Here is a 27,979-nt window from a genome sequence, read left to right on the forward strand (position 1 = left end):
CAGAGAGTTATAAAGAAATCATTTAGCAAAGACTTGGTGTTTTATATCAAGGAAGATGGAGCTTTTTGCTGTGTTTTTGTTCCTGCTATACGGTAAGATATTTTTCCTCTCTATAAGCTTAGTTTATTCAGCTGATCTTTAATTTTTTACCTTCCTCACGGTCAGTAAAGTAAGATTAAGCCCTCAGGAATGTTTTAAAATGTAGATCATTGATAAAAAAGAAAAAACACTTGTAATTTTTTCCAGTTTATTGTGAAGTCATTTTCAGAATCAGCATAAAAAATATAGCAGAGTCTCTTTACAGTAAATACATCATCTAGAGACATATAGCATCACTGTAGCATCTTGTCCTTGCAGAAGCTTAACAAGAAATAGTGTCAAAGTAAAATCTATATCTCTACTGTAACACGTTCTGATACGGCTGATTGACAAGAGATTACAATCTGCCTCCCAGTGAGCTGAAAGTAGCCGTTCATAGTAAAAACCGAAAACTGTTTAGTGGATCATTCTACCTCAGAGATGCACAAATGAATCTATTTTGCTGTTTTTCTTTCCCCTCATTAGTAGATATAGCTGTGCAGACTAGTTTTGGTCTGCAGTTAGCAGCAGCTATGTGTAGCTCTGGTTTCCTCTGAGGTCACAGTTTCCTTCTATCATGGTTACAACACAGGATTAGGATTACAGGAGCAATGTTAGAGTGGCTCCACTCTTATTTAAGTGAAAGACACTTTGTGTTAATGTTGTCCATGTTTATTCCACTTCAGCACCACCTACATGCAGGTGTAGCATATCTGTGTAAACAGTATACTATATTTCTAAATAATTGAAAATAGATTATGACCAACAGGGTCAATGGGCTAGTCCTCAGAAGTCAAGATACGACTCATGAAGGAGCAGACAGACTAGAAGTTTGCAGATGTGGGTGCCTTGTATTCAGTGAATAATTATATACATATGTACATTACAATAAGAAAGGGGAAAAAGAACATTCAAATGGCCATATTAAATATAAGAAAATACACAAGGAAAACAATTAAATTAACAAATCAAAGAAACGTAATCAGTTCCATAGCTCTAGCAACAAGCCACACCATTCAGTTTATAAACCCCCCTGAACTGGGGTGGTTCAACAGGGTCAGTTAGTTGGTTAGAGCGCTTGCTGCAGTTCATACGCTGACAAAAGTCAGATCAGAGTGGGAACAGTTTTGTTAATGCGCTGCAGGAAGTCTCCCACCAGCCTGGTGGGGAAACCAAATCTTTTGACTCCACAGGTAAAATCCTTTTAGGCTCTTGGACCCGATTCTTCAGCTCGCTATCGAATCTGGCCTGTATAATAAAGCAGGACCAGTTTCAAATATATATAATCAAAACATTCCAGTGTGCACACAAAAAACAACAATTGGCACTCATTGCACTAATAATCCTAATAATCTTTTTGGTAATCAATATGCATTTCCAAATAAATACAAAAATTAAAGATAAATCTTATTCATAAAAAGTCAATAAATATGGTTCATACAAAATCAACACCAAAAATGAAAAAAATATCAAGCTAGACAAATACTTTAATAAATATTCAAGGCACCTCATTGTTCTCCAATTTGTTTGTTCAGAGTCGCAATAGAGCATCGGATTGGTACGTCAATAATTTAGCTGCTACACAACAACAGTGATATCGACTAACGCCAAGTCTTCATAGAATCACTCACCAATTCTGCAGTTCATAAGGCATAAAATCGGTTTTGTGTTTCTCTTATTCTTCAGCTGACGAGAAGAGACTCCTAAAGTTAATACAATTGTATCAGTATCATACAGATTAAAGAAAAAACAGAACGTTTCGCTTAACCGACCTGCAGCTCTGCTCTCCCAGACTATCTTCCATCTTCTTCTTTTTTTTTATGGCGGTTGGCAAACAACTTTCAGGTGCATTACCGCCATCTTCCAGGTTGGAGTTTGGATCAGACGCTTATAATCTCACCATAATACCCGTTCTTCTAAGAAAAATGAAAATACTACAAAAAACTACATCCCGACGATCTCTGAAACAATTCTCTAATATCTAACTTTTTATTTCTACTTAACCCTCTGAGTAATACCTCTCTTTCCCGTACATATTTGTTGCACTCTAAGAAAATATGTTGTACTGTTTCTAATTCTCCACAATGACTACAACAACCTGTATTAGGATTATTAATTATTTTAAGATTATTATTTAATCCTGTATGTTGGATTCACTCCTCCCATTCCACTAGGGGGCTCTATAGTTGCTTTGTATTGGTACATGGATTAATGTGTAGAAGAAGGAAACGAACGGCGGACCAGTTGTGTACTTACGTTGCCTAGCAACCACACTAACAAGTCGAACCTGCCATGAATGTACATCTTACCAATCTTATCAATGTTCATGAGTGTTGCCCAATGTGGTGAGTTATATATTAATGCTGTAAGGCTATGTTTAAGTTTGTGTCCTTTAAATATTGCAATATTAAGTATTGACGTTTTTTTTTTTTTGTTACGTTATTTACAGTTTAACCGGCATGTCCGCGTAAAGCACTCGGCAATAAAAGAACAGTTACAACATCAACGGCTACCTTATGTTCTTCGTAACATAAAGTTAAACACAGCGGCAATTATGTCTATAACCGGAGATTCTGCGGGAGAAATAGACCTTGCTACACTAAGGAGGAAGAGAGGACAAGCTAAAGCAGCTGTAACTAAGACGATAACATCGGCAAACGAAAAAATCAGAGAAAATAAGCCGGAAGAATTAAAGTCAGTGCTGCAGAGCCTCGACTTAGCCCTTGCACAACTTCAGGAGGCACATAAATGTTATCATTCTCGGCTCACTGATGATATCGACAGAGAAGAGTCTGATGCTTATGAGAAGCTTATCTTAAGGAACGTTCATGACGTGCGTCATGAAGCTCTAGCCTGGCTGCAAGATGAGGAAGATGAAGCTAGTCTTAATCCAGATGTTGATGAGGAGTTGGATGTAACTGCACAAGTTAATCTGTTCAGTGAATCTCCAGCTGATATAAATGAAGATTCCACATCATCAGAACTAGAAAAAATCCAAGCCCTAAGAAAGAAAGAGAAAGAAGACTTTGAGCTGATGCTTAGACTCAACAAGGAGGAATTTGAACTGGAACTTCAGCGACTACATCACAAGGCTGAGCTGGATGCACAGATGCTACATAATCAGCAAAAGATGCAAGCCCTAACAGCAGATCTCCATTCTACACCTAAAACTGGCCAAATTCCTACTACACCACGACCCTCGCCTTTCCAGATGGCAGATGATTCAATCTCACAACTGCTAGAGTTCTCAAGGCAGCAGTATCAAGCCCAAGTAGACACTCTCAGGCTCCCACCAACAGACCTGATCAAGTTCGATGGTGACCCCCTCCAGTATTGGAAGTTCATGAGGCTTTTCACTGCAATGGTGGACAAAGAGTCTGTTCCTGCTGAAGAAAAGTTAACCCGTCTGCACCAGTACACAGAAGGAAAGGCTCAAGATGCTATTAGTCACTGTCTATACAACTCCAACCCCACCGAAGGTTTCAAGGAAGCACTTGAACGACTAAAGTCAAGATTTGGAAATTCTCATTCCATCTCCCAAGCTTGGGTTGAAAAGGTTTTGAACTTTAAAGAGATAAGAGACAATATGCAACTCAGAGACTTTGCAGATCAGCTGAGAGGCTGTAAGGACACACTTGCTGCCATGAAATGTGAGGAAGAGCTCAGTGGCCGCCGCACATTATTTGAGATAATCAGCAAGCTACCTTCAGATCTCAGGGCCAAGTGGCTAAATAAGAACTACGACATCACAAAGGAAGGACGTCTACCGAATCTCAACGACGTTGTCAGCTTTGTGGAGATAGAAGCTGAAAAAAGATCTGATCCAGTCTTTGGTGGGTTAATTGGCTGCAAGAAACATGAGAAGCCAAACAGTTTTACATCACCTACCAAAGTCTCAAAGAAACATCGTCAAAACTACCCCACCACTGTCAAAGCAGCTGCAGTCCATGAGAATAAGACCACACGTACCAAGCAGCCAGCTTATTTAAAATGTCTTAAATGCTCAGAGCACCATTTCTTAAACCAGTGCCCAGGCTTTCGATCACTAACAGTGCCAGAGCGCCTGGTGTTTGTTCAAGAAAAAAACCTGTGCCAAAACTGTTTCATGATTGGGCACAATGCCGAGATTTGCACGCGCAACTGGGTGTGCAACGTGCCCGGCTGTGGACAGAAACACAACAAATGGCTGCATCCTAACCACACTAACAGACAGAATACAACAGCAGACCAGGACACCACTGATGACAATAAAACTACCCAACAAACACAACCTATCAGATCACCTAATGTCACATGTGGATTCGCTGGAGCTGCAAATGGTAAAGTCTGTCTACCTATTGTTCCTGTGGTTGTTAAGGGAAAAGCTACAAACATCAGTTCTGTTACATATGCGTTACTTGATCCTGGAGCCAACACCAGTTTAGTGTCAGAAGAACTGACCAAGAAGCTAAAGGTCAAAGGCAAGCCTACAAGGTTAGACCTTGATACTGTAGGAGGAAGTCAAGAAGGCTTATTTACTCGAAGTGTGGATCTTGAGATTGACTCTCTGCACGATGGCAGCATCTACACACTTAATGGTGTGAGAACACTTAAGAAATTAAACATAGGACTTAGCTGTCTCGCAACACCTGACGAGGCAGCCAGATGGGATCACCTAGCAGATATCCCTATTCCTAGCATCAAGTCCAATGACGTGCACCTTGTCATTGGACAAGATGCTCCCCGTCTTCTCAGAGCTGAAGAGTACCGCGTAGGAGGTGATAATGACCCTTATGCTACCAGAACCGTACTCGGCTGGGCCATAAATGGACCCATTGATTACAAAGAAGTTACGAAAGCTAAAGCCTACTTCCTCCAGTCAGATCAAAGTCTGCATACACAGGTGGAAAGATTTTGGAAACTTGACGACCCCGCTCAAGAGAACAATCTGTCAATCAATGATCACAAAGTGATTGAGCTGTGGGAAAATTCCGTTACCAAAGAAGGCTCACACTATACCTTAGGCATACCTTTTAAGAATGAAGTAGTGACACTACCTAACAATATCAACTTAGCAACACGGAGACTACAACTACTGGAACGTAGATTAACAAAGGACCCAGATCTGAAAGACAAGTATGTTAAGGCGATGAAGTCAACCATTGAAAAAGGATATGCAGAAGAAGTTCCAGCCTTGTCGCTCAACCACAATGACAAAGTTTGGTATCTCCCACATCATCCAGTAACTCATCCTCGCAAGCCTGGAAAGGTGCGAGTCGTCTTTGACTGCGCAGCAAAATATGATGGAATATCTCTCAATGACGTTATCCACCAGGGCCCAGATCTAACAAACAAATTAATAAATGTGCTGATCCGCTTCCGACAAGGTCCTGTTGCCATAATGGCGGACATCGAGGGCATGTTCAATCAGATATATGTAACCCCAAAACACAGAGATGTGCTACGGTTCCTGTGGTGGAAGGACCACGATCCTAATAATGAGGTAGTTACTTACCGGATGACATCCCACCTATTTGGCGGAGTGTGGTCTCCAAGCGCAGCAAGCTTTGCATTGAGGAGGTGTGCATCAGATCATGCACATCTATATGATGCAGATACTATCTCCACTGTAGAAAGAAACTTCTACGTGGATGATTGCCTGAAATCCTCAGACACACCCCAACAAGCCATCCGTCTAGCAGCACAGCTGATTGACCTACTCATGCAAGGAGGGTTTCGCTTGACTAAATGGACAAGCAATTCAACTGAGGTTCTACAGTCTATCCCAGAGGAGGAACATGCTAATCAAGTACCATTGTTGGACCTGGATGGAGATCCATCTTTGGAAAGAGCTCTGGGGTTGTTCTGGGACATAACAAATGACTGTATCACCTTCATCATCAAGGTCAAGAACAAACCCAACACTAAAATAGGCATGCTAAGTACAATCAGCTCAGTTTATGACCCCCTGGGGTTAGTCGGCCCATTTATTTTAAAGGGAAAGGCACTGTTTCAGGCACTATGTCGCTTGAAGCTAGGTTGGGATGAAACCATCCCAAGTGACATTGCTGAGCAATGGGGCCGATGGTTAAATGACCTACCAAAACTCTGCAGACTAAAGGTGCCTCGGTGTCTCAGACCTGAAGGTTTTACTGCAGATTCAGTCACCATGCAACTTCATCACTTCAGTGATGCTTCTGAATTGGGTTATGGTGCTGTTAGCTACCTTAGGGTTGTAAGCAACAATAACATGTACTGTAATATCGTTCTCTCTAGGAATAGGCTAGCTCCTGTCAAACCAAGCACTATTCCAAGACTAGAACTGGCAGCAGCTGTAGTAGCTGTACAGCTTGATCAGAAGATCCGTCAAAGCTTCGAGCTACCCCTCCTGGATTCTGTCTTCTGGACAGACAGCACTATTGTTCTGCATTACATCAGAAACGAAGAGAAAAGGTACCAAACCTTTGTTGCCAATAGAGTTTCACAGATCCGAGAAGTCTCACAAGCCTCACAATGGAAACATGTCTGCCCAGAACTAAACCCCGCGGATGATGTTTCAAGAGGACTGTCTGCTGAAGAACTCACAAACAGTGAGCGATGGCTCAAAGGCCCTGCCTTCCTGTGGCAGGAAGAAGAGTTATGGCCTTGCCAGCCTGAACTAGGAAGCTTACCTCCTGAAGCAGAGGTAAAGAAGTCAAGTCAGACATATGCAATGTCTTCTAAGCCCACCATTCAATCAGCAATCAACTGTTTCATTCAGAGGTATTCCTCCTGGCACAAACTCAAGCGAGCTATTGTGTTTATTCTACGAGCTAAGAATATCCTTCTGAAGAAGTCTGAACTCAGACTATATGCTCCAATAACACTAACCGAAATGAAACTGGCAGAGATTGCTATCATTGACTACGTTCAACGCACTCACTTTACTTGTCCAATGAAAGGCATCAGGAAGTTAACTCCAGTACGACTCAGTGATGGATTACTCCGCGTTGGAGGAAGGCTCACCAATGCTCCAATAGCCGAAGCTGCCAAACACCCAGCAATTTTGCCTCGAAACCACCAGATTAGCAAACTTATCATATGGCATTTTCACAAACTCACAGGTCATTCTGGAGTTGAAAGAGTACTTGCTGAGATTAGACAATTCTTTTGGATTGTCAGAGGCCGCATAGCAGTGAAGCAAGTCCTAGCACAGTGTGTACCTTGCAAAAGACAAAAGGCTCCACTCAGTACTCAGTGCATGGCTGACTTGCCCATTGATCGTGTGACTCCATGTAAGCCGCCTTTCACTCACGTCGGAATTGATTATTTTGGGCCCATTACCATCAAAAGAGGACGGAGTGAGGTGAAGAGATATGGCTGTCTATTCACTTGCCTAACTACCAGGGCCATCCACTTGGAGGTGGCGCACAGCTTGGACACAGAATCATTCATAAATGCTCTTCAACGATTTATGGCTCGTCGTGGGACGCCTCAACTGATACGCTCAGACAACGGGACGAACTTTGTTGGTGCCCGTCACGAATTACGGAAAGCTCTGGAAGGATGGAACCAGCAGAGGATTGAGGATCATCTACTCCAGCGAGAAACGCAGTGGAAGTTTAATCCTCCTGCCGCCTCACATATGGGGGGTGTATGGGAGAGACAGATTCGTTCTGTGCGCTCAATTCTCATGAGCGTTGCAGGACAACAGACTTTGGATGATGAAGGATTAATGACACTTTTCTGTATCATTGAAAACATCATCAATGGGAGACCACTAACAAAGTTGTCAGATGACCCTAGGGATGGTCAACCTTTGTCTCCCAATGACTTGCTACTGCTGAGATCAGAGTGCACTCTGCCTCCTGGTCACTTTGTAAAACAGGACCTGTACCGTCGACGTTGGCGCCAAGTCCAGTATTTAGCAGACATTTTCTGGACTCGGTGGGTGAAGGAGTACCTACCCAACCTGCAGCAGAGGCAGAAGTGGAATCACCATTCCAGAAACTATCAGGTCGGAGATCTTGTACTGATCCTGCATGAATGCACGCCTCGCAGTCAGTGGCCTCTTGGTTTGGTCACTGATGTCAACATCGGAGCTGATGGTCTGGTGCGATCAGTGCAAGTAAAGACTCATAGAGGCACATACACCCGTCCTATACACAAGCTGTGTTTGCTAGAAGGAAATATGGATGAGTAGATTTACTTATTTTCAGCTTGTGTGGGTTTTTTCTATACGTTACAGATGACTTTCACTCAATCTTATCAGATTACTGTAAACTGGTAGTCACCACCTTAAGTTCAATTGACAAAAGGTAGAGAACTCATTTGAAACGGTTTTTTTGTTTTTTCATGACAAGGTTAGAATTAAACAGTTATCTAAGGTTGTTACGTTCACCAATTTTTTCTGAGATGAACATCTGTAGAGTTCATCGGGGCCGGGATGTTGGATTCACTCCTCCCATTCCACTAGGGGGCTCTATAGTTGCTTTGTATTGGTACATGGATTAATGTGTAGAAGAAGGAAACGAACGGCGGACCAGTTGTGTACTTACGTTGCCTAGCAACCACACTAACAAGCCGAACCTGCCATGAATGTACATCTTACCAATCTTATCAATGTTCATGAGTGTTGCCCAATGTGGTGAGTTATATATTAATGCTGTACGGCTATGTTTAAGTTTGTGTCCTTTAAATATTGCAATATTAAGTATTGACGTTTTTTTTTTTTTTTTGTTACGTTATTTACAGTTTAACCGGCATGTCCGCGTAAAGCACTCGGCAATAAAAGAACAGTTACAACATCAACGGCTACCTTATGTTCTTCGTAACACTGTATGTCCAAATCTTATTCTAGATATAATGTCTTCTTCTTTTTATTTCTATTACATAATACTATAATAAAACCTCGCCTTGTCTCCTCTATCCCACTCCTTTTGCCATTTTCCCTTGATATACTCTTATAATATTCTTTATCTTAATATTCAAATCAACAATATTCTTTTTTGAAGCACTCTTAGCAAAACTATCCACCAACTCATTTCCTCTCACACCAACGTGAGCTGGAATCCAAACTAGTTTAACATGAGAACCACGATTTTTAATCCTGAAAATTGAGTGAATTATATCCAAGATAATATCTTGCCTTGATTCTGAATTTACCTCTTGGATACTAATTAATGCGCAACTTGAATCTGAACAAATTAAAACCTCTCTTTTTTCATTTCTTCAACCTATTCTAATGCCATTAAAATTGCCATTAACTCACCTGTATACACTGTCAGTTTATCAGTTATTCTTTTATTTTTCATGAAATTTAAGTCTGGAACTACAAATGATATACCTACTTGACTGTTTATATATATATGAATATATTCTGAATATTCTCTTTTTACATAACTCTCCACTTCCTTTGTTTCTAATTGTCTCCCTTTTTCCAATAATTTTAAATCAACTTCAGGCTGACCAAAGATCCATGATGGAATAACAGGAGTAAAAACCACAGGACTAATTAGAAAACTAGAAAATTACTGCAGATATTTTAAGGGGCATGCCAAAGTGTGCCCGTCGGATTTTTAATAAAGCGTTCTGATGCTAAAATTAAAATGCTAAAGAAAGCTGCAATGTAGTAAATAACCTGTGGGGAGTAAGAAACATGTTCACTGAGCTGTTCTTGTACCATTGAGTATGTTGCATAAGCTAAAATTAGCCAAAATGCTAATAATAGCATGAATGCTATCAGTAGCATGTGAAGTATGACTAGCATGTTGTCTGTCATTACTTACTCCATTCAGTATATGAAATGTTGCTAATAAGTAAGAAAAGTGTTCTGATGCTCAACATTAGCATCAATGCTAAACTGAGCTAAATTATAGTCAAAAACCAGTGGAGAGTCAGAAACATGTTGACAAAGCTGTACTTGCACCACTGAGTATGTTGCATAAGCTAAAATTAGCCAAAATGCTAATCTTAGCATGATTGCTATCAATAGCATATTTGGCATCACTAGCATGCAGTCTGTCATTGACTTAGTCCATTCATTATAGAAAACATTGCTAATAAGCATTCTGATGCTTAATATTAGCAACAATGCTAAGCTGAGCTAAATTATAGTCAAAAACCAGTTTAGAGTCATAAACATGTTGACGAAGCTGTACTTGCACCATTGATTTTGTTAAAATTAATGCATGAGGTGAAATTAGCCAAAATGCTAATCTTGGCATGATTGCTATCAGTAGCATGTTTGGCACCACTAGCATGTAGTCTGTCATTACTTACTCCATTCAATATAAAAACATTGCTAAAAAGTAAGAAAAGCATTCTGATGCTTAATATTAGCATCAATGCTAAGCTGTGCTAAATTGTAGTCAAAAACCAGTGGAGAGTCAGAAACATGTTGACGAAGCTGTACTTGCACCATTGACTTTGTTAAAATAATGCATAAGGTGAAATTAGCCAAAATGCTAATCTTAGCATGATTGCTATCAGTAGCATATTTGGCATCACTAGCATGTTGTCTGTCATTGACTTAGTCCATTGACTATACAAAACATGGTTAATAAGTTCAAAATTTAGCTCATTTAAGGTGAAATGATAATGCTCTGGCTAGCGCAAGTCAGTCAGTTCTATGACCTGAGACAAAATGCTACATTAATACTATTTCACTGTCTATGGTGGTGCAAAACTCACATAGCTGGACTTATCCATTGCTAGTCAGTATTATATCTACTAATGGGTTTGATATGGTACATCAGCAAAGTCTGTGTACTTGTACTTTTACTTAAGTTAATTTTTCACCACTGTTAGAAATACAAAGAACTGGGACACAGTTTGATCAATAGTAAATTAAATATTTATAGATTGTATGTCTTTGGTTTAAATTGTATTTATTTTAATAAACTGATTTAAAACTTGTCCTTTATTTATCTTCCAGCCTCTCAGGATTCTTTGGCTGTGACAGTGGAGGTTCAGGAGGGGGAACCGTCTGTCGTTCTGCCCTGTCAGATCAGCAAGAGATTAGAAGAGATTGTTACAGTGAAATGGAGTCGATTTGATCTCAGTCCCAACACTGTCCATCAACGGGACGTAGCAGACGTCCTGCAGGGACAAAATCAGGTTTTCAGAAGAAGAACTTCAATGATACCTGATGCTCTGGACTCTGGTGATTTCAGCCTCACTCTGAGAAAACCTCAACTTTTAGACAGCGGCATCTACATCTGCAGCATGACTGAGAATCAGGAGGAAACAGCTCTGTCTGGGGTTCAGCTGCATGTCAAAGGTCAGCTACCTTTCACACCTGGCGATTATTAAAACCAGTTGTTTCCTGGTTTGTAATGTCTCATGAATAATCTTGGTTAAATATGGTCACTCAGCAACCATTGAGCTCATTTATGATCATGGTGTTGGTTAATAGATTTTAAAAAATAATAAAACTGATCTTTGTCTCCTAAAAGGTTTTACTTTCTATGGATTTTTTTCAGTTTTCAATAATTACTCAACGACAGATATTCTGTCCTGATAATCATCCTGTAGTTGGCAGATAAACTAATTCCCACAGCTGTCAGAGTCTTCATCATCTATCAGTTAAATATTTCATCACTTCCTTATTTGTGGATTCAACTTATTTTGGCTGAAATGTATCAGATTCCACTGGTGGAAACTTATTACATGGAGACATCAGCAGTAAAGATAACGGATATAAACCACATAGAAAACAAAGAAACCAGGTTTATCTAATGAGATCAAGTTGTTGATTTCAGACTCATTTTGAGCAAAACTTTAACAGGGTGGAATAAAAAGAGAGGAATTCTGGTTTTTACCACATTGGGAAAAACCCTGAAGCAACACTATAGGCAGGGAGCCCAGTCCAGTTACCTGTTAGGTTAGCTAGACTTAGTGTAAAAGATTATTTAGATAAAGTTATGGAGCTGTTCAATATCCAGCTTAGATCAGCAGAGCCTCTCTGTGCTGTTCAGTCTCCAGTGACCAGCTTGTTGAAATAACCAACAGGTTGTCAAAGTGTATAATCGCCACACTCCAGTTGTACCAAATGTACTAAGGGACAAAAATTAAGAGTTTAATCAAAAACAAACAGCATGGTTGTTGACTAGCAGAGATAGTTAAAAGGAATCCAGCAAATAATAATCAATATTAATGATGATAATATCACTCCAATGCTTATATTAAGCTGGGCTGGAAGGGATATTTTCTGTTTGAGTTGAGCATTTAGCATTTCCAAAGGGCTACATATTGTTATCCTATCTAGTGTTATTCACATAAGAATGGATGTTATGAAATTGTGAAAATGATCCTTTTTCTGTTTTTCATTAACTGTCTGAAGTTTTTCCCCTATTGCTTTATAACACTGCAAAAAGCAGTAATATAGAGAACTGGGAGCCGGTTGGGTTATGTGATTAACTGGTTAAAAGAAAAAAGTCTATGATGCTTAAATTTATTAATTTTGACACACTGATTTATAACTTCTCTATTTGTCCTTCCAGCCTCTCAGGATTCTTTAGATGTGACTCTGGATGTTCATCAGGGGGATTCATCTGTTGTTCTGCACTTCCTGAACAGCCAATCATCAGAAGGGATTCTCTCAGTGAAATGGAGTCGCTTTGACCTCAACCCCAACACTGTCCATCAACGGCGAGAAGGAGACGACCTACAAGCTCAAAATGGACTCTTCAGTGGACGAACATCAATGAGGTCTGATGCTGTAGATGTTGGTGATTTCAGCCTCACTCTGAGAGAACCTCAACTTCTAGACAGCGGTGTCTACATCTGCAGCATTCGTCAGGAGACAGGAGAAAAAATGCTGACAGGCATTCAGCTGAATGTCAAAGGTCAGTTACTTTGGTGTATATACACACACGCGCGCACACACACACACACACACACACACCCACACACACACACACGCACACACACACACACACACACACAGTATATATCCAAAAGTATTGTGTAATGCATCATTTGGTTCATAACCAATAATTGAATTCAGATGTTTCAATCACTTCCTTGGTTGCTGATATAAAATCCAGCATGTAAACATTCAGGTTATAACCAACATTAGTTGCTCTGAGAAGGTCAGTGGATTCTAAAGTGGCATCTTGACAGGATCCAATTCAAGTTCAATTCAGTTTATTTATATATTTATGTGTATATTGTGTTTTTTTTTTACAAAAAAATAATTTAAATTCAGTCAAACATACATTCTAATTAATTCTGGAGATCAAACAGTTCATTGCGTTCAGTTTATTATTCAAATTACTTAAAAGTTTTCTATCTAAGGAAACCCAGCAGATTGTATCAAGTTACTGACAGGATGAATCCTGGGGAATGAGTCTGAGATATTCTCTCTATTCAATATTTTACTTTATTGATAAACTGCAAGAGACAAAGAATGACAGACAGCAATATGAACCGATGTTAATAGATCAGCAATCGTTCACAACACAAGTCTGGATGCCCAGATATGAGTTTTGATACGGATGTTATGAACAACTCATCATGATTTCTGTAGGATTCTCCACTATTGATGGTTTATGCTTCAGTTTTTTTTTTGTCTTCCTGAGATTGTGATCTAAAAGGTTTTACTGGACACCAGCAAGATAACACAGGTTGAAACTGGTTGTATTCATCCTGAAGTGATATCAGGAAATATAGGATCATCATCATAATTTATTTTGGATCAACACTTTAACTTAATTAAGTTCCTAAAATGTAATTATTTGGACAAAACATTCTGACATGATGCTTTTTACTTCACTTCAACTAAATTACTAAAAGGAAATAAAAAGTAGAAAAGAGAAACAAAATGTGACCAGCAGGAGGAGATTATTTTAATAGTTATGTACAAGATGCACCTGAACACAAACTGAATAGACAATATTTTATTAACAATTTTCTTAAAGCATTTCTCTTTTTAAAAACGTGGCTTCAGGCCTTCCCTGAAAAGTTACGAGGTGAGAAAAAATTCATTTATTAAAAAAACAAAAACAAAAGAAAACAAATTAGTAGAGGTGTGCCGATCGATCGGTCACGCATCATAATCGGGCCGATTTTCGTGAAAAGTGCATGATCGGTGATCGGCGATCATTGGCTCTTGTTGCCGATACCAATCACCTGCATCTCATTTCCCAGCCTGTCTGTGCAGCTGGTCTCCTCTTTCCTTCACACTGCGCAAACGCGCAGCAACAAATCCAAAGCGATGTGGAACTATAACGCACTGAGTGAATCGGGGCGTTTGCGTGTTACGGCGGAAAATTGAACCACGTCAAAATGCATCAACACAACGAATCTAATATGGCATAAAAACAATGCCATACTTGACGAGTTTGGCTACATCGAGGCTCACTGCAGTAAAAAAGACATGGAGGATCAGATAGCAAAGCGGTTCTCAACGTGGGCAGTACCGCCCCCCAAGAGGCGTTCAGAGGACGGCAGGGGGCGCTGGCGGACATTTTTACAAAAGGGGGGCGCTGGGATGCCTTTGAGGGGCGTTTGGTCGAAGGTAAACTTTACACCTTAAATGCACAACAATGCCAGTCTAGACTTTGAGCAACTTGCTAAAACTGTATTGTGTAACATTAAATCATGCTTGGCTGCAACTGTAAAGATGGCAGCTCTTCTTCTATTCAGTGTTTGTAGCTTCTGTTAGCTTCTTGGCGCAGCCCCGTTCTCCTGCTACTGGTAGCTAAAATAACGATACCCTCACTTTGTATCCCTCTGAAAAATGAACCCATTTAAATAAAGAAATAAAGAAATCCCTCCATGGGTGGAGGGATTCACAGTGAGGGTATCCCTCACCGCTCTCTATCGTGCTCTCTATGAACGCACGATAGAGAGCGTTCATTTTATAGCGTTAACACGGTGCTGTAAATGGTCTGGTATTAAACAGGTGTGATAGAACAACACAGCACTTTTAAATTTCAATAATCAGAATGCAGAAATTGTTTCCGTTGTTTTAAAAGGTTTATGTCAGTCTGCCTTTTCCCCATCGATACGCTTCCCGACCGCCCTGCACCTTAGGGGGTTAAAAAAACGACGCGCACATTGCGCAAAACTCTGAAACAGGAGAAGTGGGACATAAAACGGAGCGACGAACTAGATGTGAATTATGGCATAAAAACAGAGAATCCGACGCTGAACAGTGAAAAATCAACACATAATGTGAAACACATCATGTGTTTCACATTATGTGTTGATTAGGCGGCGCAGCAGGTGATGAGATTACTGATGATGAGCGTCAATAAACGATCAAATAAATCTAGCAACAGGAAAGAAACTAAAGTGGACACAGCAATAAACCAAGAGATAATATTAATCAAAATAAACTAAATGAAAATGAATGAAGAACAAAACGCAAGAATAAACTAAGAAACTAAAGTAAATACAGAGGAATAAACTGGTATGGCAAGACCTTTCGAGCAATAATTAATACAGAGGACTGTATGGCAAGAATAAACAGACACTATTTCCAGATAAAAGGTAAAATAATATTGTTGAAGTGTCATGGGTTTGTTGAGACCATATCTAGTACTGAGAATAAATATATCTTACAGACCATAACAGTAAAGAACTGATCACTTATTTATGTTTTTAATTAGATTTGATATATTTATTTCTTCAATATTATTTTTCATGTCTATGTTAATGTCATGAGGCTGATGACTCCATGACACTTTTAATTTGACTCATTAGGATTTGATTAAGAACCAGATTTGTTCTTTGTAATTTCTGTCCAGTAAAACTATTAATCTATAATCAATAGACAGGTCTATATAAAGATATAATCCATGTTTCTGTCTCATATTTGTATGGCATTAAAAGGACCTGGAACTTTTGTTTTTCCACTGAAAGCTCTGGTTTGCACAATAAATGCCATGTGGGTGAAGTTTTATGGATGATGCTCTGATGTCCCATTTTCCTGAAGGCAGCACAGAGCTGCACCACCAGAAACAGAAACACTGAAGAGAAGAAGAGCTATGATTAATGTAGTTACAGTTCTATCCATGTTTTAATGTTCCAGTGCTCAGTTGTTTTGAGGCCTACCAATTTTTACTTGAATGTTCATTGCATTTTTTGTAGACGCCTGTGAAAATAATTTCTATTCCCATGGCTTTTTTATTCTCTGGGAAATTATTTTTGATGATAAATACAGTAACCAGCATAAAAATCAAAACATCTACAATAGTGATAGTAAAACTAATAGTAAAATAATAGTCAGTGTAAAGTAGCCTGCAAATTCTTTGGTGGGGGGCGGTGAGGGACCTGGATAAAGGCTGGGGGGGCGCTGGCCCAAAAAAGGTTGAGAAACACTGAGATAGCAGGTAAAGCAGCGCACAGCTACAAACACTCACCCGGATTAGCATGACGGTCAGAAAGCTTAACAAATAACCCGCAAAATTATTTAAGTCTTCGAGCTGCGATGTAAGACGCTGGTTCTGCTCTCGCTGTTGAACCGCTGCTACGCTACAGGTAGTAATGTTTCACAGACGGAGCGCCGCTTCTGCTCCACCTGGTAGTGACTCTCACACCAAACTTCTGTTTAAAGATGCAGCATCTAACCTAAATAAAAAAAACATTTTACATACGTATTAAAACTTTCGCTGTCCTAACATCTCTAAAAAAATAATCGATCTTCTCCCTGCTCTGCATAATTACTCCGCTCAGTCAGAAACAGCCAATCAGAGCTAGCAGTAATCAGCTAGCCGCCATGCTATCAGGACGTTTTCATTCAGTAAGTCAGGATTGTTTATTGTGATGGATCCTGTATTTGCCTTTGAATGTTAAGTTTTATACTTGAATTTTTTTGGCAATGTTGAGAGGTTTTATTTTGGCTCTTTGCATTATTTAGCCTCTTCAGAGTTTCAGATGTTTTCAGTCTGTTAAAGATAGTATTATTGATAGCAGTACAATTTGCACAATGCCTGTTTTGTTTAGTTTTCTTCTTGGAAAAAGTTATTAAAAACAAGTTTTTGTCTAAATTAAGGTGAATTATGGTTCCTTTTTCCACATAATGTAACTGGTAGTGTTTATGATTTTAAAAAAAAATAATTATGTGATCGGTATCAGTGATCGGTATCGGTGATCGGCCCTCATTGGTGATCGGTATCGGCAGGAAAAAACCTGATCGGCACATCTCTACGAATTAGTAAATCAAAACAAAAGCAAACACATTAGTAATTTCAATAATGCACAATAAATACAAAATGTAAAAGAAAAACACTTCAAGCAATGGAACAAACTGTCGTTGTTCAGTTTCAAATGCCTCAACAAGGCCAGAGGAGTCATGCCACACAGCCTGTCCAACCAGCAACAGGTTAACAGGTTTAGTCGAGATTTGGCCAGGTAAAATTAATTAAAATCTAAATAGGTAGCTTAGCCAGGAGTGGAAACACAACCTGAACAGGGGGGAGCAGATTAACAGGTGAGGACTAGTTGGAAGCTGCAACAACCTCCAGCTGCAGCCGCAGAGCAACGCTGCAGAAACACACAGCAGGTGAAGAACCTAAAACCAGCTATAATCCCAGCCATCGATTGCAAAAATGGCACTTATGATCTCAGATGAGCTGATCAAGAACACAAGCCAACATGTAGCAGGGGAAACAAACACACACACCTTGATTGATGCTTCACACACACCTTGATTGATGCTTCACACACACCTTAATTGATGCTTCACACACACCTTGATTGATGCTTCACACACACCTTAATTGATGCTTCACACACACCTTGATTGATGCTTCACACACACCGTGATTGATGCTTCACACACACCTTGATTGATGCTTCACACACACCTTAATTGATGCTTCACACACACCTTGATTGATGCTTCACACACACCTTGATTGATGCTTCACACACACCTTGCAGTGACCTGCCCAACTATGATGGTATCTGCCCCGGCCACCAACCAGCGGTGTCCTTCTGACTTCATCTGGTGCTCAGAGTGGGGAGGGTGGAAAACCATCCACCTCAAAAAGAAACAAATGTTCTCAGAATAGAAAAATGTCTAAACTCTAACTGGTCTTTGTTTTTCCATAGAGATTTTTCCAACTTGGGCCAGAATTTTCCTGGTTCTGCTGATTCTACTTCCTGTTTCTGGAGGCCTTTTATTTCATTTCCGACATTATTTCATGTCAGGTAAGTTCCTCTGACATCAATATCAATATCATGTTGAGTTTTTCAGAGTTTTCCTGAGAGATTGTGAACATTTCAGACTATGAAGCCTGTATTGATACAGAAGCTTCATAGTCGTGGTTTCATTGCTGCCATTTACTTATGGATTGGATTCCCTAAAACGCTGAATTTTCCTGGTTTCTATGGTCGGGAACTGAACCCACATGAACCCAACTCAATATACGTTTGTGGGTGAATGAGAATATAAATAATCTACAAGTTTATAATGGAAAGTACTGCATTACTCCACAAAATGGCGGAATTATCCGTCTTGTTATGAAGATAAATAAATAATGGCGTCCCTCCTCCCATCAACAGTCTCCAGGTTCACCTGGGTTTTCTGAGCTAAAATGGAAAAACTGATTGTAAAAACTTGTAACAGTTTCCACATTGCTTTGATTTATGGCATTTTGTTTCACTATAACTATAATCCCGCTGATCATAATCCTGCTGTTGAAGACCAAAATTAGCAGAAATTCTAAATTGGAAACATTTATTACGGATGTCCAGATCAAGATTTTTGCCGCCATATCAGAGTCTTTATTTTGAGTTGTGGCCGATACCGAGTCCCAACCTGATACTTCAAAAAATACATTTAAAAAATAAAGAACAAAGAAACAGAATAAATATACATTTATAGGCGATTCTATAATCGTCTATAAATGAGATTTAACGCTCAATTCTGAAATTACATAATGTTCAATCACATGGTATATAAAAGTTTAAAACATTAAAATTACACATAAATCTTTTCATTGTTATTTTTTATTTTCTCTACATTGCACATCATAAAAGGCTTTAAGCTGCTGCTGTTTCTGGCAAAAGAAATGCAAATGTCTGATTAGTTAACTTCAGCTTCAGACCAGATACGTTTCTATGGTTCTAGTGAAAGAATCATTTACGTCTGTAAGGTTGATGCACTGCAGCACAAAACCTTCAAATGCAATGATTAAATAATTACTAATTATTGAAAACTTGAATATAAGACTTTTCTAACATCAACCTCAGCCTTGTGGGGTCGATGAAGTTCCATAAAAGGACAAACTGAAATTCCCAGATCCAAAGTTCTGATGAGTTTCTGTCTGTCCTGCTGAATATTCCTGTTGTTTCATCCACTAAACATAAATCAAAACCACATTACAGGATGATGACATGAAGCCATTGAAACTTTTCTCTACTTTGGATTCATCAGTCAACTGTTTTTATCTCCAGTCAGTGAGAAACAACAGTGATGTGGTTTATCTGGTGGTTAAAAAGCACAAATATATTCATGTGGATGATAGTGAATCTTTTCTTCTGAGTCTCTGAGAGGAAGTTTAGATCACATGGATCCTCTGTCAGCATCTGGTCACTAAATCCTGAGCTCCACTTTGTGACTGAGGTGTTTTTCTCCTGGATTATCACTGTGAACATCATCATCATCAGTTCTGCTGCTGTCAGTGCAGCTCATCTGTTTGTTTCTCAGTCTACAGGGTGGAGGTGGATTCAGGAGAGGAGTCTGTTCTGCTGCCATTTAAAACTGCAGCCCGTCTGCCTGGAGAAGTCAGAGTGAGGTGGAAACACAACAATAGCAGGATGGCCTACATTAATGACAGGAACTTAGATTGTTATCAACACTGGCTTTATAAAGGCAGGACGGAGATTAAAGAGAAATCAAAATTTGGAGACTTCAGTTTGATCCTGAAGAAACCAACAGACAGAGACACAGGAACCTACAGCTGCTACATCTACAAAGACTCATCAGATGAAATCCTGACCATGAAGCAGGTCCTGCTGAAGGTCAAAGGTCAGTACTGTAAATATAGGCTACATTTAATCTCTGTTAATATCTCCATTAAAGAATAATGAGGATAAATGTTACAGAAATATATAATAATAAAGAAAATGATGTAATAAATAATGGCAACTCTATTCACAACAGATGTTATGAAATAAAAGTAAATTCCTGGGTTTTATTTAAAATGATTAAATATTTAGACGATCAGCTTCCATCCTTTCATCCATCTGTTGTTCCTACCAACTCATCCATTCAGGATGACTTTGAGGTTTTGGTTCCTATAACCAGTAAGGAGGGAATCCACATAAACTGGTCACCAGTTCATCACAGGAGAGGTGGAACCAGAATAATCTGTATAAAATGACTAAACTTTAATGTTTCAGTCTAGTTTCTTATCAAAGGGATAAAATTATAAACATATACAAACAATTATTTGTGTTTGTGGATTTATTTCAATAACTTGTTATAAAATTATAACTGATTTTTATTCATATTCTAACTTTCTCCTCCTCCATCCAGCTGGATCCGACTCTCTCATCATATCCATAGACTTTGGTTCAGGATTCAGTGGCTACAGCTTCAATGTTAAACCCAGACAGGAAGGAGGTGAGACCCACATAAAGAGATGGAGTTATGGACTTGGACTAGACACCCCAAAGACTCCAACCTGCATCCTGTTTGATGAACATGAAGAATTTATGAAGTTTGGTTATGAAGCTAAAACAGCATTTAATAATATGAGAGGAGGAGAAGCTGAGAAACATTATTTCTTTGAAGACTTCAAGTGGAGGATCCTTAACATAGTAAGTAAAAGATCTACAAATAAATCTTCTCTCTTGGATTCTATCATGTTTCCTATGAACACACCAGCCGTCTCATTTTGAAACTGAGTCAATATTTGAATCTAACATATTTAAACTGAACTCGGTTCCCTTCACAGTTTTTCACCTGCTGTCATGTAGACAGGTCTCATCACTGGGTCTCTATAATTACAATAATATCTCTTTCATTCAGGTTGTAGTCTAGCAGATTTGTTTTGCACTGGTGTCATTTATTCATCAGTAATCTGACAGGAAGGGGAAATACAAGCAGCAAAGAAACTCACTATGGCTGTATCTATGTCTATAGCCTGTAGGGGGCGCCACTGCACCATGCGACGCCATTAGTCTGATAGTTTCTGAGCTTTTGCTCCACAGCATTTTAGAAAAAGCAGAACTTATACCCAGAGTCTCATTTATCAAAAAATCCCTAGGAATCATACTAAATGTGTAAATTTTTGAATTTATAAAACCAAAAAATTTTAATCTTGATTTATAAAACCATTTACATCCAGAGAGAAATTCCCGCTTTATAAATCACAGCTGCACCTCCATGTTTCCATACAAGGTTCCTCCTCAGGTTCTGCTCTCTACTCTCCCATATTCAATCATAAAGGTCAATGCAAATTACCTCATGAATAATGAGGTAAAAAGCATCAACTGATTCAGACGAGGTCTTGAGTGAAAATCTGTTCCTCTGTCGGGAGCGTTCACTGCAGCCAGAGAAGCAGATCCCACCATTTTCACAGCTTCTGACTGATTTCTTGGTAAAATAACTCATATAATCATGTCAAGGTTGTAACTTTCACTTTTATTGGCAGCTGCTGTTAAAAAACAACAATAACAAAATTGTAAAATAAATAAATACATGAGGTTTCATGTGGAGGTTTTCTTACACAGTTTAGTGTTTTTTTGAATCTCCAAGAGAATCTGTCCTTTTCCACTTTTTGTCACTTAAGCCTGACAAATAAAAATCAGTCACAAATTATTTAAATTAAAATTGAACTGTAAAACCATCTACAACAGTTAAAATTAAATTAGCACAGAATCTACATCTGATTAGTTTTTTAACCAGTAAAATCTGTTATTTCATCTTTAAATCAAACTATTGTTCAGCTCATTAAAGGAATAAGTTTCTGCTTGAACTGACTTTGAGACTACAGTAGTTCATCATGAGTAGATCTGACAAACTAGCCTGGATTTGAACACAAACTAACAGATTGAAACCTGTTGACAGAACCGCTGGTCAGAGGGAATCTACACAGACAACGAGAAGAGGATGTTGATCCTGAAGGTTTTTACTGAAGTTCTGAGATTCCTGAAGGACGATGCTCTGAAAACCATCAGGTCTCATCCAGAAGGTGGAGAGTTCACAGCTGATGACTTCACCTGGGTGCTGACTGTTCCTGAAACCTTGGAGGATTTTCGTAAACAGTTCATGACTGAAGCTGCAGTTCAGGTAACATCATGTTTTAAAGCCATCATCTCTGAAATGTTCATCAGAATCAGACTTCTGGTTTCTCCTCCAGGCTGGTCTTGTAACAGACGCCACTAAAGACAAACTGATGTTTGTTCTGCAGTCAGAAGCAGCTTTGACCTGGTGTTTGAAGCTTCAACCTGATGGTTTCATCACACAGAACCACAGCAGAGACTCACAGGATCAACCTGCAGGAGCAGCAGAACCTGATACCAGCTGTAACGGTACTGAGTGGATCTGTAACGTCTGGCAGACAAACATTCAGGTTTTAGTCTGTTTTATAGGATATGTGTGATATATGAATGGATTCTCTAGATTATCTGTTTGGACTAATTGTATTGAAGCAAGTTATGTAAAAGTATTTGATTCTTGAGAAAAGGGACAAAATGGGTTTAAATTTTTCAAATTTTTTTTTATTATTCCTCAAGCTTATGTATTCAAATATGACAAATAATGTTTTGGAAATGTAAAGATGCTAAGGTGCAGGCTCCCAGTTCAACATTTGTTTTGAAAATTACATTTTTAATGGACCTGACCCAGAACTTTGTCATCACCATCTGACAAAATAAATATAAAATAATTTTTTAATGAGTCATAAAACTTCACTAAATGCTGGAGAAGCTTTTCTTTTCTCAAGAAACTTTCTTCCAGTTTCTATTGAAACTGAAGATGTTGAAACTGGAAGATTGTTAAAAGTTACTGTTAAGTATGAAAATATACAGTTTATTTTACTGAATGTATATGATCCTCTGAATCCAAGTGAACGTTGTGTGTTTTATATCATTTCGCCTTAAATGAGCTAAATTTTTTACTTATTAACCATGTTTTGTAAATTCAATGGACTAAGTCAATGACAGGCTGCATGCTAGTGATGCCAAATATGCTAACAATAGCAATTATGCAAAGATTAGCATTTTGGCTAATTTCATCTTATGCATTATTTTAACAAAATCAATGGTGCAAGTACAGCTTCGTCAACATGTTTATGACTCTAAACTGGTTTTTGACTATAATTTAGCTCAGCTTAGCATTGATGCTAATATTAAGCATCAGAATGCTTATTAGCAATGTGTTCTATAATGAATGGAGTAAGTAAAGACAGGCTGCATGCTAGTGATGCAAAATATGCTACTGAGAGCAATCATGCCAAGATTAGCATTTTGGCTAATTTCACATTGTGCATTATTTTAACAAAGTCAATGGTGCAAGTACAGCTTCATGTTTTAGACTCTCCACTGGTTTTTGACAATAATTTAGCTCAGCTTAGCATTGATGCTAATATTAAGCATCAGAATGCTTATTAGCAATGTTTTCTATAATGAATGGAGTAAGTAATGACAGACTGCATGCTAGTGATGCCAAATATGCTACTGATAGCAATCATGCCAAGATTAGCATTTTGGCTAATTTCATCTTATGCATTATTTTAACAAAATCAATGGTGCAAGTACAGCTTCATGTTTTAGACTCTCCACTGGTTTTTGACTATAATTTAGCTCAACTTAGCATTGATGCTAATATTAAGCATCAGAATGCTTTTCGTACTTTTTAGCAATGTTTTGTATATTGAATGGAGTAAGTAATGACAGACTACATGCTAGTGATGCCAAATATGCTACTGATAGCAATCATGCCAAGATTAGCATTTTGGCTAATTTCATCTTATGCATTATTTTAACAAAATCAATGGTGCAAGTACAGCTTCATGTTTTAGACTCTCCACTGGTTTTTGACTACAATTTAGCTCAGCTTAGCATTGATGCTAATATTAAGCATCAGAATGCTTATTAGCAATGTTTTCTATAATGAATGGAGTAAGTAATGACAGACTGCATGCTAGTGATGCCAAATATGCTACTGATAGCAATCATGCCAAGATTAGCATTTTGGCTAATTTCACATTGTGCATTATTTTAACAAAATCAATGGTGCAAGTACAGCTTCGTCAACATGTTTCTGACTCTCCACAGGTTTTTGACTATAATTTAGCTCAACTTAGCTTTGATGCTAATATTAAGCATCAGAATGCTTTTCTTACTTTTTAGCAATGTTTTGTATATTGAATGGAGTAAGTAATGACAGACTACATGCTAGTGATGCCAAATATGCTACTGATAGCAATCATGCCAAGATTAGCATTTTGGCTAATTTCACATTGTGCATTAATTTTAACAAAATCATCTTAACTGCAGCAGCAGTATCTTAAGAGCTGCAGCACCTTAACTGCAGCAGCATCTTAACTGCTGCAGCAGCATCTTAACTGCAGCAGCATCTTAACTGCTGCAGCAGCATCTTAACTGCAGCAGCAGCATCTTAACTGCTGCAGCACCTTAACTGCAGCAGCATCTTAACTGCAGCAGCATCTTAACTGCAGCAGCATCTTAACAGTGGCAGCATCTTAACTGCAGCAGCATCTTAACTGCAGCAGCAGCATCTTAACTGCAGCAGCAGCATCTTAACTGCAGCAGCATCTTAACTGCAGCAGCATCTTCATTGCAGCAGCATCTTCATTGCAGCAGCAGCATCTTAATTACTGCAGCATCAGCATCTTAACTGCAGCAGCATATTAATTGCAGCAGCATCTTAATTGCAGCAACAGCATCTTAATTGCAGCATCTTAACAGCTGCAGCAGCATCTTAACTGCAGCATCAGCATCTTAACTGCAGCAACAGCATCTTAATTACTGCAGCATCAGCATCTTAACTGCAGCAGCATCTTAATTACAGCAGCATCTTAATTGCAGCAGCATCTTAATTGCAGCAGCATCTTCATTGCAGCAGCAGCATCTTAATTACTGCAGCATCAGCATCTTAACTGCAGCAGCATATTAATTGCAGCAGCATCTTAATTGCAGCAACAGCATCTTAATTGCAGCATCTTAACAGCTGCAGCAGCATCTTAACTGCAGCATCAGCATCTTAACTGCAGCAACAGCATCTTAATTACTGCAGCATCAGCATCTTAACTGCAGCAGCATCTTAATTACAGCAGCATCTTAATTGCAGCAGCATCTTAATTGCAGCAACAGCATCTTAATTGCAGCATCTTAACAGCTGCAGCAGCATCTTAACTGCAGCATCAGCATCTTAACTGCAGCATCAGCATCTTAACTGCAGCATCAGCATCTTAATTGCAGCAACAGCATCTTAACTGCAGTATCTTAACAGCTGCAGCAGCATCTTAACTGCAGCATCAGCATCTTAACTGCAGCAGCATCTTAATTGCAGAAGCATCTTAACTGCAGCATCATCATCTTAACTGCAGCATAAGCATCTTAACTGCAGCATCAGCATCTTAACTGCAGCATCAGCATCTTAATTGCAGCAACAGCATCTTAACTGCAGCATCTTAACAGGTGCAGCAGCATCTTAACTGCAGCATCAGCATCTTAACTGCAGCAGCATCTTAATTGCAGCAGCATCTTAACTGCAGCATCAGCATCTTAACTGCAGCATCAGCATCTTAACTGCAGCAGCAGCATCTTAACTGCAGCATCAGCATCTTAACTGCAGCATCAGCATCTTAACTGCAGCATCTTAACAGCTGCAGCAGCATCTTAACTGCAGCATCAGCATCTTAACTGCAGCAGCATCTTAACTGCAGCAGCATCTTAACTGCAGCAGCAGCATCTTAACTGCAGCATCAGCATCTTAACTGCAGCACAGCATCTTAACTGCAGCATCTTAACAGCTGCAGCAGCATCTTAACTGCAGCATCCAGCATCTTAACTGCAGCATCTTAAGCTGCAGCATCTTAACTGCAGCATCCTAACTGCAGCATCTTAACTGCAGCATCTTAACTGCAGCATCTTAACTGCAGCATCCAGCTCCACCTCCAGCTCTGCAGAGCGACTCGTTGTGACCAAGTTCTTCCTCCTGCTGAGTTTCTCAGCAGCTGCTGCTTGGAGGAAAACCTCACTGTCGACTCTCAGTTTCTAAGTTTAAGGAAATAAATCAACATTCAGGTTGTTTTGTTTTAGTTATTTAGAAATAAAATTGTTAATTGTGTCAGATGTCCCATAACCACAGACTTTGAAATCACCAGTGGATCTGCAAACATGATGCAAATAAATCAAAATCTCAGAATGAAGAAATTAATATTCAGATGAAATAAAATGATCTCTAAAACATTTAACTGCATACAGACACATTCAATTAATTAGAACATTATTGAAAAGTTTAAAGTTTTATTTATGATTATAATATCAGATCAGACCCAGAAAACACAAACCTTCTGTTTCTGTGTTTCTACAGATCCAGCAGGAGGTCAGGAGGTCGTTCAGTTCACTGTGGAACCAGAAGAAACCAAAGTCCTGCTGGAGACCCAAAGAGACGGGAAACGGTACCTTGTTGTCGACTGTGGAGGTAAAAGTTACTCACCATTATTTAAAGGTTTAGTGAGAGACGAGTTTTAAACACATTTTTATCCACAATAAAGATATTGAAGAGATGTTGTGTTGCACGGTGGATCAGCTGGTTTCTCTGCTGCCTTGCTGCAAGAAGGTTCTGGGTTTGAATCCCAGTCTGGGGTCTTTCTGCATGGAGTCTCCATGTTCTCCCTGTTCATGCCTGGTTTCTCTCTGGGGACTCCGACTTCCTCCCACAGTCCAGAAACATGACTGTTGGGTTAACTGGTCTCTCTGTTTGTCCCCCACAACTCTGTGGGGACAAATGATGGATGAATGAATCTCTTTGATTAATGTTTGTCGAATGTGAGTTAAAATGTGTGATAAGTTGTTTCCTGAGATTTTTCCATTAATATATTTTATTCTCTTCCTGTTTGTCAACAGATAGATACAGTCGCTTCACTGTTCATGAAGTCCTGGAAGGAGGAGACATGAAGACGCTGCATGAGGCCTCTGGAATATATTGGGGAGGAAAATCTGTGGACAGAAAATTCAAACATTTCCTGAGAGAAATCTTCTCTGATGGATTCTGGAATAACTATGAACAAAACTTCCCCAATGAGGTTCAGAAGATGATGTATGATTTTATTCGTCTCAAACATTTGGATGAAGATGTTCAGATCAGTTGCCCGGGTAACCTGGTCATGTTGGCTCAGAAACAGAAAGAGATTGAAACTTTCTTTGATTCAGTGGAAGGAGCTTCCTGGGATGATGGATCCATCAGAATCTCCAGAGAGAAACTGAGATCTTTCTATGATGAGACTCTGCAGGGAATCACAAAGAGCCTTAGAGAAATATTAAACAAAAATCTCAACATTGGGTTTATTGTGTTAGTGGGAGGATTGGCTGAGAGCCAGATTCTACGTCAGCACATCACTGATCAGTTTGGACCTCAGTATAAAGTCCTGTGTCCTCTTAGACCCCAGGAAGTGATTCTGAAAGGAGCCGTAGAGCTGGGGAGAAACCCAAAGATGGTGGAGCCTCAGAGGAAACGTCCAGCTTGGCTCAGATGTTGTTCATGAGATTTAATTTCTTTTTTTGTTCTGAATAATTCAGACAATGTGCATAGCTTTCTTGTGTTTTTTGTTGGTTTGTGATTGAATAACTTTTTCATGGTTCATTTTTTGCTGTTTTGTACCAGAAACCAATAAATCAGTTCTACAGACTTCAGTTTGTAAACTGAATTAAAAATAAAAGTTAATTTGATTTATCCTGGTTCTCCTTCCTCCCTTCTGTTTGTTCTGGTTCTGATTCTTTATTTGGAGTC

General features: G+C 39.1%; 1 protein-coding gene and 1 long non-coding RNA gene across 2 annotated transcripts; both read left to right on the plus strand.

The window, feature by feature from the left end:
• On the plus strand, window positions 1-27,949 carry LOC103461829 (heat shock 70 kDa protein 12A-like). The gene is made up of 10 exons (XM_081612659.1): window positions 1-92; window positions 10,973-11,317; window positions 12,540-12,884; window positions 18,100-18,198; window positions 19,700-20,020; window positions 20,531-20,814; window positions 22,067-22,288; window positions 22,359-22,530; window positions 26,561-26,671; window positions 27,097-27,949. The coding sequence occupies exons 1-10, from the start codon at window positions 56-58 to the stop codon at window positions 27,732-27,734; spliced, it is 2,574 nt and encodes an 857-aa protein (XP_081468785.1). The 5' UTR covers window positions 1-55; the 3' UTR covers window positions 27,735-27,949.
• On the plus strand, window positions 2,361-8,843 carry LOC145550872 (uncharacterized). Its single transcript, XR_014086654.1, has 3 exons — window positions 2,361-2,423; window positions 2,528-8,683; window positions 8,791-8,843. It is a non-coding gene; the product is annotated as an uncharacterized LOC145550872 (long non-coding RNA).
• Window positions 27,950-27,979: the final 30 nt, after the last annotated feature.

This window comes from Poecilia reticulata, chromosome 2 (genome assembly GCF_904066995.2).
Source record: "Poecilia reticulata chromosome 2, P_reticulata-male-v2, whole genome shotgun sequence".
NCBI classification, from domain to species: domain Eukaryota; kingdom Metazoa; phylum Chordata; class Actinopteri; order Cyprinodontiformes; family Poeciliidae; genus Poecilia; species Poecilia reticulata.